Source organism: Diadema antillarum, unplaced genomic scaffold (assembly GCF_040938485.1).
Source record: "Diadema antillarum isolate AM-2024a unplaced genomic scaffold, OU_Dant_1.0 seq00000542_RagTag, whole genome shotgun sequence".
Taxonomy (NCBI): Eukaryota; Metazoa; Echinodermata; class Echinoidea; order Diadematoida; family Diadematidae; genus Diadema; species Diadema antillarum.
Window position 1 is genome coordinate 78,023 of NW_027271489.1, and position 19,469 is coordinate 97,491.

The window sequence follows — 19,469 nt, forward strand, 5'->3', positions numbered from 1 at the left end:
AGCAGGTAATAATGTCACGTGGTAGTGTGCTTAAAGGTGACTTTCCATGAGGTGGATTCAGAGTGCTTAAGAGTTTTGCTTTTGCTCCACTAGTTTGAGACATGTAATTAGACATGGAGAGGGGAAGGGTCGCCATGGCAACTCAGATTATTTTGCATGGATACATTCAGCCTCTAAAAGCATCTAGTCTTGAGCTGTGTGCCTTTCCTTTAAGAGTGCAGAAGGGTTGCGATGTATTGTGCATTTAACTCTTTCAGCCCCGTCTTTGACATGTTAATGTGTAGAATCGATAGCATCTGAACTGTTGATGCTGATAGGGTTTAATAGAATTCCTTTCACGGAGCAATGTGGTCTTAACAAACATGTTGCCGGCAGGCGTGGCAGCAAACAGTGATAATTGGGCAGTTGGGATACTCCGTCGTTGTCGACGTACACCGCGGCGGAAGCACGGCCGCGATGACGAAGCTGTCTGCTCGACGGCCAGACTAGCAATGGCTCTCACTAATTGGTCGTTTCAGCCCGGCAAAGGGGGCCCCTGAGAGATTATAATGGTGAATTAGGCAGGAATGGGGGCAGGATTGTCAAGAAAAGGATATCAAATGAGAAGCATCGGTGGAAAATGCCGAGATAGCGAGATTAAGAAGGATGAACCGACAGAGATGTACTCGAGTTTGATCAGAGATATGACATATCTTTCTTGACCTCAGTCTTTTTCGTGATTAAAACAAAAATTGTCATCATCTCAGTTCCAAGTATTCCAAATTTGGATATATGAACACAAATAATTGACAGCAAGGACTGTCACATTTAATTTTGGTTTGAAATGATTCTAACGAGAATCAAAATGAAGTCTGGAGCGGTGAGTAATAACGAGGAAAGATGTTATCATCCAGTTCAGATCCAATTATGACAACATATCAGTTCATCAAAGTGGTTGCCTCCTGTAATGGGCCAAGATGTGAAGACAAAGAGAGGAACTAAGCAGGCACTCTATAAATACAAGCCAGCATGCCCACAGCTTGTCTAGGAGTCGTGAAAGGTTGGTGAGGATGAAGAGGCTTTTGAGGGATGGGGGAGAGGACCTGGGAGCAGGGATGAGATGGAGAAAAGGGAGGGGTCGTTAGAGGACATCGCTGACTGTCATGGAAAGAGCAACTTCCCTAGCTTTCACATGCGCCCAGAGTGCTTGATTTGAAATACGATTGTAATGATGCATCGCTATGATCATGTTTCAAGTCAAGCATTCTTGCCGTGTGAATGCAAACTGGAATCGCGGAGGGTGATTTGAATCATAATTCTGATCGTATTTCAAACGGCAGTTCAGAGGCATTTTCCAATCATGTTTTGCCAGAATTAAGCAGGGAAACAACCTTGGGAACAAACTTGACCTCCAATCATGTTTTTGGGGCGGATCTTATGGTGACCTTTCAACCACTTCCGCAGAAAGAACGGATTCCTCAAGCGCTTTGATTGCAGTCAAAGTGCACTACCTGTGGCTCAAGAGTGATTGATGGTATTTAAACTTGGAAAGAAGCCACACCTCCCCTCCTCGCTCTGAAATTCAAAACCGCAGAATCCATGAAGCCTTCCTTGGTCATGTGAATGAATGATGATTCGAATCATAATTGTAATCATGTTCGTAATTCAGCATTCAAATTAAGCACTCTTGGTACGTGTGAAAGCAAGGTAGGAGTCGTTGAAGACTGGTGAGGATGAAGAGGCTTTTAGGGGCAGGGGATAGGCAGACCTGGGAATGAGGATGAGATGGAGAGAAAGGGAGGGGTCGTTGAGGACATCGCTGACTGGAAAGAGCAGCTTCATCTAATGAGAGCCCTGGGAGGAGTTAGAAGGATGGCATGGTTTTGGTTGACATGGAGATTAAGCTTTTAACTTTTTTTTGGAGATGATTAGAAACCACTCATATGAAATATAAAAGGGCATACAATTCTAAGAGGAATTCAAAGTTTTTGATGAAATTTGGTTTTGAAATGGCTGAGATATCCAAAAACAAAGTAAAACAAAATTGTCCTTAGAAAAAAAAAAATGAGACCCGCCTTTTGTCAGGACCTCTTTGTTTCTGGATATCTCAGCCATTTCAAAACCGAATTTCATCAAATAGATTTTTAATCCCTCTTAAAATTGTATGCTCTTTCATATTTCATATAAGTGGTTTCTAATTATGTCGCAAAAAGTTAAAACCTGAATCCCCACATCAAGCACAACTATACCATCCCTTTAAGGTGGGTGAGAGAGTGTGATGGAGAGAAAGAGAGAGAGAGAGAGAGAAAGTGAGAGACAGACAGACAGACAGACAGACAGACAGACAGAGAGACTAACTGAGAAAGAAAGGTGATAGAAAGTCTACTGCCCTGCCTTGGCTGATGGAAGTATTAATTGACAAAGTCTTATTTCCTTTAAGCAAGAAAAATGCAAATTCTTCATTACAGTGACAGTAAAGCAATAATCATGGCATCCCAATATATTTGGGCATACATCATGGTGGGATGAATGTTTCCTCAACAAATCCAGCTCATAAAGTAGGAGGATTAAGTCCATTCTAAAAATGAATGATAGCGGAGATTTTGGATTAATTGCCACTTTTTTCCCCTCATAGTAATGTAGGAGCTATAGAGAGAGATAAGAGATTAGAAAACTAAAATGAGAGAAGAAAGGGGATAGAGAAATATATATATATATATATATATATATATATATATATATATATATATATATATATATTTATATTTATATAACATGAAAGAAAGAGAAAGGTATAAGAGACGGAGAAGAGAAGTGGAGAACAAGGGAGGTAGAGCGTGAGGTGCCGTGCACTAGAGAGGAGGGGATGGATGTGAGAGGTACTTCGGTGTGGAGAGAAATGATTAGATGATTGGAGATGAGTCATGAAAAACCTCCGCCTGTACTATCGATGTTTAAAGGGGCATTCCAGACAATTCGTATCATATCACATCACGTCAGATAGCACATAAATCAGTGATGCCATGTACAGATTTGGGGATTTATTGTGGTTCTTGAGCAGATAAACCAAAATTCTGAAAAAACAAACTAAAACATGATACACTAAAGAAGGATGACATAGGAGGCTCACACGTTCCAGTAACGTAGCAATGTAATTCCATTACAATACTACTTGCTTAACAAGTTCACCTGTGTAGAATTTATGCATGCTTTTTTTTTTTCTTTTCTTCTGCTTCCTTGAGCACCCAATAATATATTTTTGTGAGACTTGCTACATCATCATTCTCAGTCATTGTGATTTGTTATGAATTTTGAAAACATTTTTATTACTCATCCCAATTAGTGAATTCTGACATTCTTTGCCCAGTATAACCAGTTTGTAGATGTTCAGGGAAAAAAAGTCTTAAACATCATCTGGAAATATCCTTTTAAGACACAATCCGGGTTAAGGTTAAGTTTTCATTTGAATTTGGATAAAAAACTTTTATTTACAAAACATACCTGGCATAATTGACAGTGTAGTGAGATAAATGCAAAAGTTTTCCCTTCAAAGGGTAGAGGAACATCTTTGTTTTTACTTTTAGATTAAAAAAAATCCAACTTTTAATTTTTCCATCTTTTATGATACAATTTCATCAACATTCTTTAATATATTGGGAGGATTTTTTTTTTTACTCCAGTAGGCCTCCTGAAGTGTGGTGTATATCAAATTGATAAGATTTTGATTATGAACTGAACATTATTCACTGCATTCACTTCAAGTTTCATACAACTCGCGATTCTTCTCTTAGCTTGCCTATAAAGAAGTCACTGCCCTTGCACCAGCTGTCTATGCTTTGATACAGGAGCAGAAAAAAAATGATGTTTTAAGGTCAAGGGTGAATGTTTGGCATTACCTCTATTGCAGATCATTTCTTCTCAATCAATTTTCTGAGTCCTCCAATCCACACCAGAGGGGAATTAGGTAGGGCAAATGGGAAAAGGTTATGATGCAGGAACTCTAAGAAAAGATAAATGAATAATAACAACATGTCTAAATGCAAGATTACATTGAACTTGGATTTGCCTCCCTCAGTGATGAGAAGAAAAGACATGATAAATTGACTGTCAGACATCTCAGAAACCAGGAGCCATAAAAAAGATGTGAGTCTGATGGGTGTCTTTGTGGAGTATTTTGGCATTGATGCATTTAATACTTATTGAAGTCACAGATAGGAATCAAACGTGGGAGGTGATGAACCCACAAATTCACTTTGCTATTTCTGGTGCCTTAATAATTTAGTAATTCACCAAACCTGTATAGTTTAAAAGCTGTTAATCAATTCCCAATTGCTAGACAGATGTATATGAATATTGCTGGGCAAGGCTATATCCTTTATAACTGATTGCGGGTTAATTGACACAGATGATATTGTGAGTGCCACGTTTTTCAAATCAAAATTTTGGTGGAGCAGAATTTTGTGCCTGCCTTGAATCTTGACTCCTTTGATCCTGACATTGCCATCCCTCATTCAGTCTTTTAGACAAACATGCTTGTACATAATGAAATTTTTGCAGGGTGGAAATTTCTGCACATTTTGTGCAACCAGAAACTAGTGTGATAAAAGCACATGCAATTCATCCTATCTGGGCAGAGTGCAAAATATTATTCATGCAAAAATATCCTCTTTCGTAACACCAGTAGGATTCTATATTGCTGGTGCTGAGGGAGTTAACGCCAATACCCATCACAACATCCACTGCTACACCAAGTGTGGTATTCCTTTGATTTGTTGTTATCATTTTGTGCATTGGCCATTGTGAGATCAATGACAAGTGGTGCGCCCTCAGTGTATTAGTCTTTATTTCTCGCCTTGCATTATTTTATTGACAGCATTATGAGCAACAGATTGTTAGATGGATAGACAGATGGTTAGATTGAGAGAGAGAGAGATGGTGAGAGAAAAGAGAAATATAATGAAAAAAAAGGAAAAAAAGAAAATGAGATAAAACAATAAAGAATCAGGGATAGATAGATAGATAGATAGAGAAATGGAGAAGGTGAGAAAAGAAGGGGAGAAGAGAAAAAGGGGAATTTTTAATTTTACATTGTTGTGTTGGTTTACAGATTTGAAGCTGTAGAGGAGCAGTAATTTGATATTAATATTCTTTTCATCTGAGAAGGATAAAAGTTATAAATCTGTATATATAGATTAGTTGTATCAGTATATGAATAGTTTGTTTGCAAAAACCGATAAGTCCATTTTTGAAGATTTTGAAGTACGGTCTCTGTCATAAAGTACAAAATAATACCTTTTAAATGATATATTGGTCACTACATATAAAGGTACATTTTTGAAGTTATGGTCAAAAGAAGCAAACATTTTCTTATTATTCTCTCTATTTTTCTTGACCTTTAATCGCAAATATCTCCATTTGGAAAATATGGACGTATCGGTTTTTGCGAGCAAACTCTTCATATGCTTCTACATCAACAATTGAGTTCTTGTCATCTGCTCAACAGTAGTGTCCCCAGCCAATTGAATATATAATTTAGGGGATTCCCCTTGAACTCTATTTGTCATCATATCATCATTGTTTACTCATGAATCACACCAGGAACAGGTAATACCGTGGTAAATTGTCTTTGTACAGCTAGGGCTTACTTGTCTTTCTCTTTCTACGGTTGTACTGATCCCTGTAATACAGGAGGACATGTGCGCTGACATTACAAAGGGGGAATTCCCGGTTGTATGCGGGGTAGAAATGATTACCTCTTGAAGAACCATCCTGGTCCATGTTTCACAATAATACCCCCTTGGTCTTGAAAAGGAGTTCGTGCAGGAATATTTTGAAATGCAGATTTCCCCTTTTTTATTTACAAAGACTGTTCAGGGTACATAGTATATTTGCCTGTAGCATCATAAAGACCTTATAATATTGACAGAGATGTACATGTACCCCAGTACTTAAAGAGTATTTATTCAATGTAGTCATTTCTGCCCACAGTTTACATCTGCATAGTTAAAAGATTTGTTGCTCTCATTGGATATGCATACTATGTGTGTGTAGCAGCAGGATAAACTTGGCCTTAGAAGTTAGAGTAGCAAGATTAGGATAAATTTGGCTTGACAACAGGATTTTTTTAAGGGGGGTATTTTCTGAGCTTGAGTTGTTCTTAGTGTGCTCAAAGGACAAGAGCCAAATTGTGTGATTAAGTCAAGTGTTTCGGGAATATTGCGTGCCGGTGTAACTCCAGGTTGTGTTTGTGGTTCCTCAGAATGCTTCCATTTATCGTCAATGTCACTTGAAAAGTATATTTTTGTGTGTGTTCGATCCAGCCAGGATGCGTCTGCTTGTGTAATGCTGCAACTATCATCAGTTAAACGTGAATGGCTTCATCTGACTAGTTCTATCATATCCTGAAAGGAGGACCAAGGTTATTTTTTTTTCTGACTACCTTTGAGAACATTGAACATTCCATCACTGTAAAACATCGCCACTACAAATTTTTGTCCTAACCCACCAAAAAGAGCACCATCCATTGCATCAGCACGGTGTATTCAGGACCAATTTCACTGTCTTTATCCTTCAAATCAGCAGGAGGGAACTGCATATATCAGTAAACTCCAATGACAAAGTGTCTTCCGTCCAAGTGGTAGAGTTATCCAATCTTGCACACCTTTTGAGGCACTAATGCACATAGCTTCACAGCAGTGAAGCTTGCCTTAGACTGACGCACAACATCAGATCTACTCACGCTTCGTCATTTGTCATCAGTTTAGAGCTGGCTGAGATATACTGCTCTGCTGGATTTGCAGACCACCCTTCTCCTTACTTGGATGGTGTACCCTACGGAATCTGTCCAAGAGACCAGCGAGAGACACTCAGAGAATCTGCGACATCACGATAAACCCCACTATCTTCTCCAGACTGTACGGCTGCAAAGTAGCTTTACTTGACGGACTGGATATAAAGAGGGGGCAGAAAAACCGTAAACTCCAAATAATTACCCTGAAATGGAAATTCTTAGACACCTCCTCGTCCTCTCGCTAACCTTTCTTGCCTCTCCGCCTTCCCTCCTTGCTTGGCCAGGGCCGTGCGACAACGTGCTCTGCATCTTCGGCGCCACCTGCGTGGAGAATGAGGTGGGCCGGGCGCAGTGCGTCTGCAACCAGGAGTGCCCCGACGTGGTGGCGCCGGTGTGCGGCTCGGACGGCTCCACCTACCTCAGCGAATGCTACATGGACGTGACGTCGTGCCTGGAGAAGAGGCGCATCGTGGTTTCATCGCAAGGAGCCTGTGGTGAGTGCATCTCATATCTCTCTCTGTCTGTCTATTTCTCTCTTTCTCTATAGAGCCGTGTTTGTCTGTTTGTTTGTCTGTCTGTCTGTCCATGTCATGTTGGTGCCTCTCAAACACATGAAATTATGTTTTTCTTCCTCAGAAAGAAATCAAGGTGATTACGACAAGCATGTTCAGGGAACCTAACTGTTACTAGGTCTATGATTGTAGGTGGAGGAAAGTTAAAAGTATGATATATGTGTTTATGCATACTAGCAATGAAACCAGTCTGCAGGTGATGGGTGGGTGGGAGGGTGTTCATACATTCATTCATTAAAAAAAAATTGCTTTAATCCATTGCTGCTCAATACAAGTTGTGGTAGTGAATGCTGGAAATAGGGGAGAGTAAACTGGCATTGCTGCACTCTGCCGAAAGTCTGATTTCTCATAACATGTTATGACAATGCAGATACGGTGTTCCAAGTCTTTCGTTGTACAATGTAGCCCTCGATAATGGATGGCCGCAATGCGCTGGTTCTAATCCCCGGCTATACCGTAACCCAAACAAACTTGGACTACAATGAAAACAGGGTTGTTTTGACATCCTATTAGGGAGCAGTTGCCAGAGAAAAGGGTGCAAGTGGGGAGGAGAGAGGGAGACGAGTGCTCCCAGAGTTATATCCTTCGACGACGACACAATACTACATGTGACCTTGAAGTGTCAGAGGCTTTTTAAGCTCTGGCCTCCTTGCAATAGAAACTTCCTTGCGGTTAAAGCTGGCTTTTGAGTCCCCCTTCCCTGCTCAACTGGAATGGAACTAACTTCCAAGCTACAGATTGTATTAAAGAAAGAATTATTGATATACCTCTACATTCAATTTACGGAGCGTAGTGCAACCAAAGTGTCGATCACATCCAGAGAAGAAAAGAAATGTCGTACCCAAAATTGCTCAATCATGATATAATCAAATGATGTTGTCTCCACTCATGCACAATGATTTGATTGCATATCTTTTTGCCTCATTCGCTGTACGGTATGTCCCCCCCCCCCCCCCCCGAAAAAAAAATTAAAACGGGACCCTCCACAATGATAACTTTAAATATAGTGAATCAAGCCAAATACAATTTCAGGGTATGAAACTATAACTTATTACCCACATCTTACAGAAAACCCCATCCGATTTACTTCAGAGTTCAAAGAGAAATGAGGAGTTTTGTTGAGCATGTCAGGAATCCCTTCCCTCCAAGTTCTGTCCATTGTGTTCACACATTATGCAGTTCCAAGAACATCCATGTGCTTTAATAATGGAAGAATTAAGACCCATGACATGCTTTACAATGATCCACATTTCTCTGTGACCACTTAACCAAATTGAATGGGGTTCTCTGCAAAATAAAGCTAAGATGTTATATTTTAAGACCCTGAAGCAGCATTTAGACAGTTTGATCATATTGGAAGTTATCACTGCAAAATCTGATTGTAATTTTGTTTTGGGGACATACGTATGCTGTAAAGTGGAAAAATTGGTATCCTTCTGTAACTATATACCATAAAGCAAACATTTGTATACCGGAATCCCGTATAGGTAGGTGGCAGGACCCTGCAGTGACAATGACGTAGCAATATGTTTGCAGCCAGAAGAGGGATACCAACCCTTCTACCACACCACATAGCTTTCCCATCATTCCCATGACTACCCCACCACCAAAAACCCACCTCTCACCCCACCTAGGTATACTAATGATATCAAGAACCCTATCATATTAACTAGGTCACCCTTAATTGTTCTGCATGGCAAATACGACTCAATGGCCCGCTTTCCTTCCAACCACCTGTAAGCAAACACATTTTATCCTCCCACCTGCCGTACAAGTCTCCCTTTTGGCAGAGCCCACATTTGCACATTGGTATTCTCCGCCCCTTTGTTCCCCCTTCCCTGATTCCAGTACTCCCTTCATACTGTAGGATCATTACCCCACCCCTATATTCTAGAAGACCCTCCTTTCTCCCTGGCCTTCATAAATGCAGCCAAAACAAATGGGTGACCCGAAAATGGGGTTGTGAGTAGGAGGAATGGAGGGGTGTAGGAGGAGGGGGAGGAGGAGGGGGGAGGAGGAGGAGGAGGAAGAGAGAAAAGGACCACTGGGAAAGGATGGGGGATGGGGGAGAAGGAGGAGGAGGAGGAGGGTCCAACAGAGGGAGCGGCATGGCTCCCCTGTGCTACGCTTTGTCCCGCTAATTCCTTATTGAGGGAAATCAGAGTAGGTTGTGAAAATATAATTTGTATTTGTTCAGGAAATAGAAAGGCTTGGAGAGAAGCATGGGTGTAGTAAGGACAGTCTCAGGTGTTAAGGGTACCCCTTAAAGGAAGAAGTCCTCTTTGAAATAGCTATCAGGGTAAGTCTATGTGTATATTATTGGCAGGTGTATACCAGGGGATGAATAATGCAACCATCTTCTTATGTTGGTAGCTTTGCCAAACTTCTGGTCCTTAACATGACAAGGATAAAAGCCTTGTGGAATATTCACAGACTAATGGGCCATTGCTCCAAGTCACCCATCGAAAGTGAATATTGCATGATACATGAGTCAGTGTGGTTACAGTGTCTGGAGAAATGGCTTTGAGGTACCATGAGTAGTGATATACTGGGGCTCCCAAAGAGTGTCCTTTAAAAGGCGCTCTTTGATAGTGCGGCTCATGCAGTGTCGCCAAAGATGGAGGCTGCAGAATTTAGTCACAGTATGGGGGAGGACAACATCGTGGGCGCTCTTACACTTGTCTGCATTTGTGTACACTTGTCTTTAGCACACGAAAAATGAGGCCACTACAAATCTTTCACAAGGACACCCCAATAATTATGTCTGATGGTGTGGAGATTTTGATGTACTGGCACAACGTGTAGACTTCCCCAAAGATCTCAAAGTGCAGTTGAAAATGTTCGTATTGACCCAGAAGTGCTAAACATATGATCAACTGACAAAGCATCACAGTAGAAGAGCTGAGCTGGTGAATGAACTTTATGTGTGGATTCCCTCATAGCTTGCTATGTGTGGTTTAACTTTTTCTCTGTGACCGGAAACGACTGCGAAGCGTAGAATCAGATGATAGCAAGGTTGGCCATTTAACCCGTCGAGGACGGACTGATTTTGCTACAACACGCATTTCCCATAGACACCTGCCCGAGTATACTCGGGAGTCGTCCTCAATGGGTTAAACATCTATAGGTTTGTTTACTCAACTTCATCCACAGTGCCCTGCACATTTTCAGCTGCTCTGGCTTGCTGATGGCATTGAGTCCCATACAAGTAATGAATCCTCAGCTGCTACAGAACGACCAAATTTTAAAGCCTTTTCACTGAATTGCTGGTTCCCCTGCATTCCATATCATTTTTTTCATTGCAAATATTTTCAGCAGCATATTAAGTGGATGACATCTTGGTGTCATTGTTCATGTTCACACTGCTATAAAGAAAAGACACCATCATACATACATAGTGATTAAGGTAACAGTGCTTCATTTGGTTGAATTAATAGAATACAAACTGTATTGTGAAGAATCTAAAGAGGCAGATTCAGCATATAAAGAAGGAGGAGGAAGAGAAGGAGAAGATGAGGAAAAGAGAAGAAGGAGATAAAGAAACAGGAGAAGACAAAAAAAGACAACAAAATTGTGTGTCATCATGTGCCTTACATTCATATTGAATTTCTTACCATTATTGAAAGATGAACAGTTTTGATAAAGATTGTCCTCAATCTGCAAGCAGGATCGTGCTTAATGGCAATTAACCTTTTGAAAATTATGTAAACTGCAACAAAGTAAAGCATAGGAAAACCTCAGAAAGCATAGAGTATAAGCTGGGAAAGTGACAGTTCTGATTAGTGGATGTATGCTGTTGGTTTAGTGGTTGAAGTGTTTTATATAACAAAAGTAAATCCTGTTAAATTTGGTATTCTGTGAAGTAAGTGGTGTAATTAGCCGCATTGGTGGAAACAAAAAGATAAAAATTAAATAAAAATGTGTGATTTGATCTTCCTTCTAGATGAGAGGGACCCCTGCGAGGGCATCACTTGCAGGTTTGGGGCGGAGTGTGTGCAGGACCGGGAGCTGGCCAGCTGCGTGTGTTCGGAGGACTGCCCCCTGGTGTACGACCCGGTCTGTGGCAGCGACGGTTCCACCTACGGCAACGAGTGCCAGATGCACGTGGCCTCCTGCATGCAGCAGAGAAACATCACACTCGTCGCCGACGGAGAATGCGGTAAAAAAAAAATGCAGATGGGATTGATGCTTCTTATATTTTTGTGCCAGACTGGTAGTGATGATGATGATGGTGGTGTTGTTGGTGGTATTGTAACAATTTTTTCCCCATTTTGAGCAAAAAGTCCCCTTATTTATGACCTCATTTAATCATATGCATAGCTTTGCTGGAATTCATCAAAAGGAGGTTTCTTTAAAAGTATGTGGAGAGTTTAATATTTTCTTTAGACACAAATAACTTTTTGAAATCAGCTATGACTGTAAAGGATAGCAAGAATTCATCTTTTTCTATTAAAAGGAAAATGCATCAGTCTGCTACATGTATGGAAACTCGGTTATACATAAAGTCAAACCTGCCTTAGTGGTCGTCGGTGCATAGTGTCCATCTGCCATACATGGCCACTAACAAAAATTCCCCATGAGGAAAAAGCCATGTTAAAGAACCTGTCTACAGCAGCCACCTGTCTATAAAGGCCACTTTTTGTATCCCTTGGGTAGCTACACTATGAACAGGCTTTTCTGAACTCGTCTCGTTTTGTATTCATCTTCTGCAGAAGAGAGAGATCCGTGTGACGACGTGGTCTGCCGCTTTGGCGCCCAGTGCGTTGAGGAGGGTGGGGTGGCCGAGTGCCTCTGCCCAGAGATCTGTCTCGAGATCTTCAGCCCGGTCTGCGGCAGCGATGGCGTGGACTACTCCAACGAGTGCGAGATGAACGTCACCGCCTGTACCCAGCGCAGGAACATCACTATCGTATTTGAAGGGGAGTGCGGTAAGTATTTGCATGGTCAGTCATCTTGAATAGTTTTTTTGTTGGAGCGTTTGAAGCCTGCAAAGTCCTGTTGAAACTTTCATCAGCAGATTGCATGTGATACTCATGACAAAATCATATAACAACAGAATATCTAAATAAAAGAAGGGTCCAAATCCAAATGTGGCTTTCGTCTTTGGAGACCCAATCGAAGTAAAGCAAATACAGATAACCATTCAAATGACTGCTTTACATTTCAGTTTGCATGCATCACTTTACAATAACTGAAAAATTGAATATGATAGGATGTCATTTGCCTTTTCATTTCTTCAATTTGCTCAAAATTCTCTCAATTGGACTTGGGTTTTTTTTTTTACTCAGGTATTCAATTGTTAATTGTCAGGTATTCATATGTTAAATGCTAAATATGAGGGGACACCACACCACTCCACACAAAACGAAAAAGAAAAGTTGTAATGCTCTATATTTGTGTGTTAGATAGGTATGTCTGTACTAAAATGAATGTATTATTGCAATATATTTCATTGAAGTGTTGCATGATGTTAACTCAAGGAGTGATGCTTTCTAAGTGTGTGTCTTCCTTTCCTTCCCACTTTAAAAAAAATGCTATAAACCGGACAAAAACAGATCCATGCCAGGCGGTGGAGTATGAGAATGCCATCTGCAAGCTGGACAGGAATCGGCAGCCGACGCCCAGCTGCGATGGTCTGTGTCCTGGTGTGCCGACCGGTCCCGTTTGTGGCTCTGACGGGGATACATACCCCAGCGATTGCGACCTGTCGCGTGTGGCATGCCTGAGCGGCCTAGATGGCCTGCTCATCGTATACACGCAGGGTCCTTGCGAACAGGGCACACGTAAGTGTTCTGTTAACTTGTTAACCCAAGAAGTAAAGTACAATTGTACATTTGATGTCAATGGCTTATCAATCTTTTCCCCTCATCTTTTGCATACTGGAATCAATGCATGGAATATAATCCTCATTACAGTAAGCCCCTAATGCCTATTAGTGTAGAACCATACATCCAGGACCTAATACAACTCTTCACTCCACCAAGGCAACTACGTTCCTCAACCTCGAGTCTGCTTCACGTTTCACTCATACATCACAGTTAGGGGGCAAAATCTTTCTCATACGTAGGACCTCATCTATGGAACACTTTCCCATTCGACATTCGTCAGGAAACTTCATAATCTAAGTTTAAGACTATCCTTAAATTGCATTTGTTCTATTGTAGTTTTGATTAATTTTATGTAAGATTGGATATGGATTGGATTTGGAGGGCTCTACTATTAGTTGTTTATGTGTACACAGCATGTGTTGAATCTTACAGGCTCTCATGCGCCGAGAGTGTCAGTTATGATAGATACGTCGCATTATAAATGTACTTTATTATTATTATTATACAATCCATCTGACTGACTTTCTGATTGTGTCTCTCACCTCTAAAGACCCATGTGCAGACCATACATGTGACTTTGGAAAGTGCATGGTGGACGAGTATGGCATGCCCCAGTGTGTCTGCCCGGTGTGTCCTGACATCTACCGGCCCGTGTGTGGCAGTGACGGGGTGACCTACCACAGTCACTGCCACCTGGACAGCGAAAGCTGCAGCACGGAAACGACCATCACTGTCGTGGCGGAAGGCGTGTGCAGTAAGTTTGGCGACAACATCCCTGAATTCTATTGATCATTGAGAATAGCTACGTTTCAGTTTAATATGACCCTTCATGCTTGGTTGCCGGGTAGTTACAGAGTAGTTTACATTATGTAGTTTAGTACTGTTATTGGTACTTATGTCCATTGTAGCTCTTCAGGTGGACAGAATCTACCTACCAAAGCTTTAGTTAGCAGAAGATGTGCATCTTCTGGTGTCTGTTTTGGTTGAGTGGCTATTGCTTTATTTTGTACAGAAGTAGTTACATTACAACTTTCTCAGTATGGGACATTTTTGATGAAGTATATTTATTCGTTTAATGTTATTCCTCCTGGTTTTTTTTTTCTCGAGTATAAATGAAGCATATTATAGTAGTGCTGATGGAAAACCTCTTCTCCGTTTGTACAATTTGACTTAGTGCTGTTAGTCTAGTACTGCAAGGCTTCTTAGAATTGTGAATTCATGTTTTGTTTTACTCTCTCTCTCTTTCACCATCTCCCTCTCCTATCTATATTTCTATCCATCTATCTATCTATCTATCTATCTATCTATCCATCTATCTATCTGTCTATCTATCTATCTATCTATCTATCTATCTATCTATCTATCTATCTATATATCTATTCATCTACCTACCTGTCTATCTATCTGTTTATGTACCTCAATTTTTCTCTGTGTCCTGATATATGTTTTTATATCTCTGTCTCTCAATCTATCCCTTACTATTTCTTGTATCATTGCATATGTTTTTGCATCTCTCTGTATCCTTCCCCCTCTCTCTCTCTCCCCCCATACATATGTGTTTCTCTCCATCTCTTTCTCAATCTCTCTCTGTCTTTCGCTATATAATCTCTCACCATTTCTTCTCGTCGTCATCCAACAACAGCCCAAGAACTCTCCGACCTGTGCAGCTCCCTGGAATGCATGTTTGGCAGCACGTGTCTGGTGGAGGGCGACGCGGCCGTGTGCTCATGCCAGATCGAGTGCGGGGAGGGGACAGATAGCTCCGTGCCGGTCTGCGGCAGCGACGGCATCGACTATCCCAGCGCCTGTGCGCTGCGACGGGCAGCCTGTGAAACGCAGAGAGAGCTGCAGATTTCGTCCATTGGATACTGTGGTACGTTGTACCACCTCTTTTTGTTAATTAGTGATCACTTGCAAGTACATGTTACATTTGTTGTTGTTGTGTTGTTGTTTTTGTAATGAGGTCCTCTTGAAAATGTTTTGCCCTAGCAAGTGCTAATATCAAATCACATGATATCATTCACAGATCAAACAGTATCATTATTCAACCTTATGCTAATGAAATGGTTTCCTGAGGGAGCTCATAAGAAAAAAATCTTATTCCAACTGATTGATGAATTGCCCCACATTAATGTACTTAGTCAATCAGTTGCAAAAAAAGCAACTCAACACAAGAACTTCATTAATTTGAAAAGAAAAGATTTGTTGACTCAGACTGTTGAGACGTGATTGCTCTGGATATTCTTTGAAGTCTCTAACTTTGTATGTCCTTGGGCCCTAACCAGGTCCATCTAACTTATCTTTAGTAAAAATAAATGCATAAAAAAAAACAGAGTTGCCAATTTGGCCCTGACCAGTTGCATCTAACTTTTCTCTAGTAAAAAGAAATGCATAAAAAAAGTTGCCAATTTGAAGGTGGACAAGATTATAATGTCTCCAGCAAGATTACCTTTGGACTTGATTGGTTTAACCCTCCTACTCTCAGAATCCTGTGACTCTGTGGTGTGCACCCATGGTGCATTTTGTCTGATGACGGAGAATGGGCCCACGTGCACCTGCAGCGACCGCTGCCAGCCGGTCAACCTGCCCGTCTGCGGCTCCGACGGCCAGACATATGCCAGCGAATGCAAACTCCACGTCATGATGTGTAATACGAAGAAGAACATTTCAGTGGCCTCCTACGGCACATGTGGTGAGCCCGCTAGAATGAGATGACATTGGATAAAAAGAATGGAATGACTCTTACATCACATGGACATGTACAAAGAATTTGGCAATAAGCTTGCATTCTGACTAGCTTTTGTAATGTAGTCATCACAAGTCGGTGTTAGTTACAACTGTCCGAATGTTACATTTATTACTGACATTTTTGTGCTTTGATTAATCTACTGTATACAACAAGGTGGTATATCCTTGATTAATTGATTAATTGAGTGACTTACTGATTGATTGATCAGTTGATTGATTGATTGATTGATTGATTGATTGATTGATTGATTGATTTAGATCTGATTCTGTATGTGAGAACAAAACAAACAAACAAAAAAATACACACTGCAGTACAAGCCTGTGCACTCTAAATGAATGAATGAATGAATGAATGAATGATTTATGAATGAATGAATGAATGAATGAATGAATGAATGGATGAATGAATGAATGAATGATTTATGAATGAATGAATGAATGAATGAATGATTTATGAATGAATGAATGAATAAATGAATGAACAAAGCAAGACATGTTCACATATTGCATATCATTCAAATGAACAACAACAAATAGCATTTAGCATATGCTTTAAAATACATTGTGTATGGGAATATGGCAAGCTCTATGCGAAGTCTTTTTAGAGATAAGAGTCTTGTAGCCAGTGTTTAGGGTGACATACATCAGCATTCATATTTCTCAAAACACATGGTGATTCTCCCCGTTTCATCGGGCAATCTCTCGACAGACGAGTGCGTCGGAGTCGAGTGCGACGTGGAGCGGTACAACCAGATCTGCAACCAGGGCATGTGTGTGTGCCAGGAAGCCTGCCCCCCTGGCCGTGCGGATGAGGACAAGGTGTGTGGGTCGGACAGCAGGACCTACGAGAGCGTGTGCCACTTGAAGGCCGTTGCCTGCCGTCAGGAGTCCAACCTCACCATTGACTACTATGGGCCCTGTGATGGTGAGTCCCTGGTTCTATTAAACATCATTGCTGGGGTGACAAAACTTTGTATCTCAAAATTTTTTTTCAAAAATCACTATTTTGAAAAGCAGCTAATTTCCACCTATCATACACACATATCGTCCAATTTCCCATTATAGAAGCCTTTGTTTACGTCATCAGTTTGCGGCTGTGCGGCGCCTCCCATGAGAAGAGCACACACTTAGAGCGCATATGCAAACCTCAAGTACGCGTAGATTGACCTCACTCATTGACCCTATCTGCTAAAAGATTTTTAAAATCCTTCAAAAAAATCTATGAAAATATTCTGGATCACTCCTAAAATTCATTTATCGGCTCTTTTTGTCATTACCAACTTTTCCTGCAAGTTTCATTCAAATCTGTTGACAACTTTTTGAATTAGTTTGTGAAGAGACAAACCAACCTTGGCTGAGGTAATTTGTAGTCGGATATTGAATTAACTGGAAGGTGATTCCATTTGCAATAGTGCTTTGGCTGGCTTTGTTTTTGTTATTTTTTAATTTGTTATTTTTTTTGGCTCTCTTGAACATTTGACATCTGTGAGATATGAGATTTTGTCGCCCCAACAATGCTGTACCGGAAATTGATGTGAATATATTCATAAAGTCTGTTTTCTATTCAATTCTCAAAGGCTCTGCCAAATTTTGCTTTCAACTGATCATGGTCAACTTGTCTCTAGTGAATTAAATGTGAAGGCAGCCCTGGATTTCCAAAGCAATGTTTCATCAATCATTTTTGTTGTTCAAAATAAAATGTTTTTTCATAAGCCATATTCTGCTTCCATCCTGTGTGCAGTATTTTGCCTTTTACTATGTTCATATGTAATGTTCTGTAAAGTGAGTTTATACCTAGAAAATGTTGTTACTTCCAGAATTTTTTCATAGTTCTCTTTAGAGCATTTAGATGTCAATGGATTGAAAACAATTTTAATAAATGTCACATTGATTAAAAAAAGGTTATCACTTTGAATAAAGTCTTCCTCATTTCCTCATCTGCAAAGGTTTTGGCAATATTTTGAGAGAATGATATATATAGAGTAGTGTGATCTTCTTTCCTGTTTTGTATGAATATTTGCAAGAAATGTAAGGGTTTTATGAGCTAATGAAAGTTTGCTCGAAATCTGATGCAGAATTTTCTGGCAGCGGATCAGAGATCTCGGGCAGTGGGGAAATTCCCGTGGACATCTCGGACCTCTGCGACGAAACCTCCTGCAGCTTTGGGGGAGTCTGCCGCCCTCTATCTGTGGACACCTACGAGTGCGTTTGCAAGTTCAACTGCCCGGCGGTGAGGCTTCCGGTTTGCGGTTCGGACGGGGTGACCTATGGCAACGACTGTCAGATGCGGGAGGCTGCGTGCGAGCAGCAGGTCGCCATAGTGATGGACCAGGTTGGGACGTGCGAAGGTGAGAAAATGCATTGATCAGTGGATTTTGAGAACGCTCTTCTTCATAATGCTACCAACAATGCTTGAGCCTTCTATAGATCTAGGGAATTATGATGAGTAATATCTTTTGGAAAATGGGATACCTCATCAAAGCTCTAAATTTGATCTGAACTGAAGAAAATGACTGCATGTGAACAGAAATGCATGTGCATAGTGTGAATAATAATGATAAGAGTGAGAGACATTTATAAAGGGCTTGATAATAATGTTTCTCATGAGAAATAAAGAAAACAAAACAATCCTAATGAAAGAAAGGACCCACCTTTTATTAGGATTGCTTTGTGTTACTTTGTTTTTTGATATCTCAGCCATTACAAAACCGATTTTCATTAAATGAACTTTAATTCATCTCAGAATTCTATGCTCTGTCTCATTTCACAAAGTGGCTTCTAAGTATGTTGCAAAAAGTTCAAGGCTGAATCCTCACTTCAACCAATACTATACCATCCCTTTAACTAACTTTTTTGGTTGTTGTTCGCATCATCAGATGTAGAGATGGAGCCTTGTGATGGGGACACGCCCCTGACCCAGGAGGGCTCCATGGACCCCTACACCTGTCAGGAGAGCAATGGGGGCGAGGACTGCCCCTCTGGGAGCTACTGCCACATCCACCCCAGGGGCGTCTTCTCAGTCTGCTGTGCCGGTGAGAACCCATTCAATGAAAATGAAATAATCAGTATCTGGTGCTTTTGTTTCCAGGGTTGTTGGGGGTTGCCTAGGACTGTCTTGTACACATGCACAAATTAGTGACGCCTTGATTTGGGAGACAGTCTCCACTTTTTTGATATTTGTATTACCTACATTGTTTGGAAAATATGGTGCGTCCAGATGTGTAATACACTTGTGCAATGATGTTTGTATGATGCGGTTTTAGCAACGTACCTACGTACATTTCAGGCAGATCAACTTTTGCTCATACTTTTACCCCCTAGAGAATAGGAGAATTGAATTGTGCTGTTGTAAATAGTCAGAAGTGCAGTGTTATATCCCAATATTCAAAGCAGTAATGGTTGCAGACAAAAAAAGTCTTCCTAAAGTCTTCTTGTATTGAAAAGTGCCAGGAAAACTGATATCCATAGGTAACATCCCGAACTAGTGTGTGTGTTGATTTAGTCAACTGCAGCAAGTAGTTATGAAAGAGTACGTATAAATTACTCAAGTAT

The 19,469-nt window shown here is 40.8% G+C and overlaps 1 protein-coding gene across 1 annotated transcript in view; it reads left to right on the plus strand.

Annotated features, from left to right (window-relative positions):
- The first annotated feature begins 6,977 nt into the window (after positions 1 to 6,977).
- The window catches only part of LOC139734707 (agrin-like), a 50,460-nt gene continuing 37,968 nt past the window's right edge, over positions 6,978 to 19,469 (plus strand). The window contains exons 1-10 of the mRNA XM_071645499.1: positions 6,978 to 7,263; positions 11,285 to 11,500; positions 12,054 to 12,269; positions 12,897 to 13,124; positions 13,720 to 13,923; positions 14,812 to 15,042; positions 15,655 to 15,861; positions 16,627 to 16,842; positions 17,993 to 18,265; positions 18,794 to 18,936. Of these exons, the coding sequence (XP_071501600.1) occupies positions 6,978 to 7,263; positions 11,285 to 11,500; positions 12,054 to 12,269; positions 12,897 to 13,124; positions 13,720 to 13,923; positions 14,812 to 15,042; positions 15,655 to 15,861; positions 16,627 to 16,842; positions 17,993 to 18,265; positions 18,794 to 18,936 (2,220 nt within the window). The remainder of the gene's footprint in view (positions 7,264 to 11,284; positions 11,501 to 12,053; positions 12,270 to 12,896; positions 13,125 to 13,719; positions 13,924 to 14,811; positions 15,043 to 15,654; positions 15,862 to 16,626; positions 16,843 to 17,992; positions 18,266 to 18,793; positions 18,937 to 19,469) is intronic.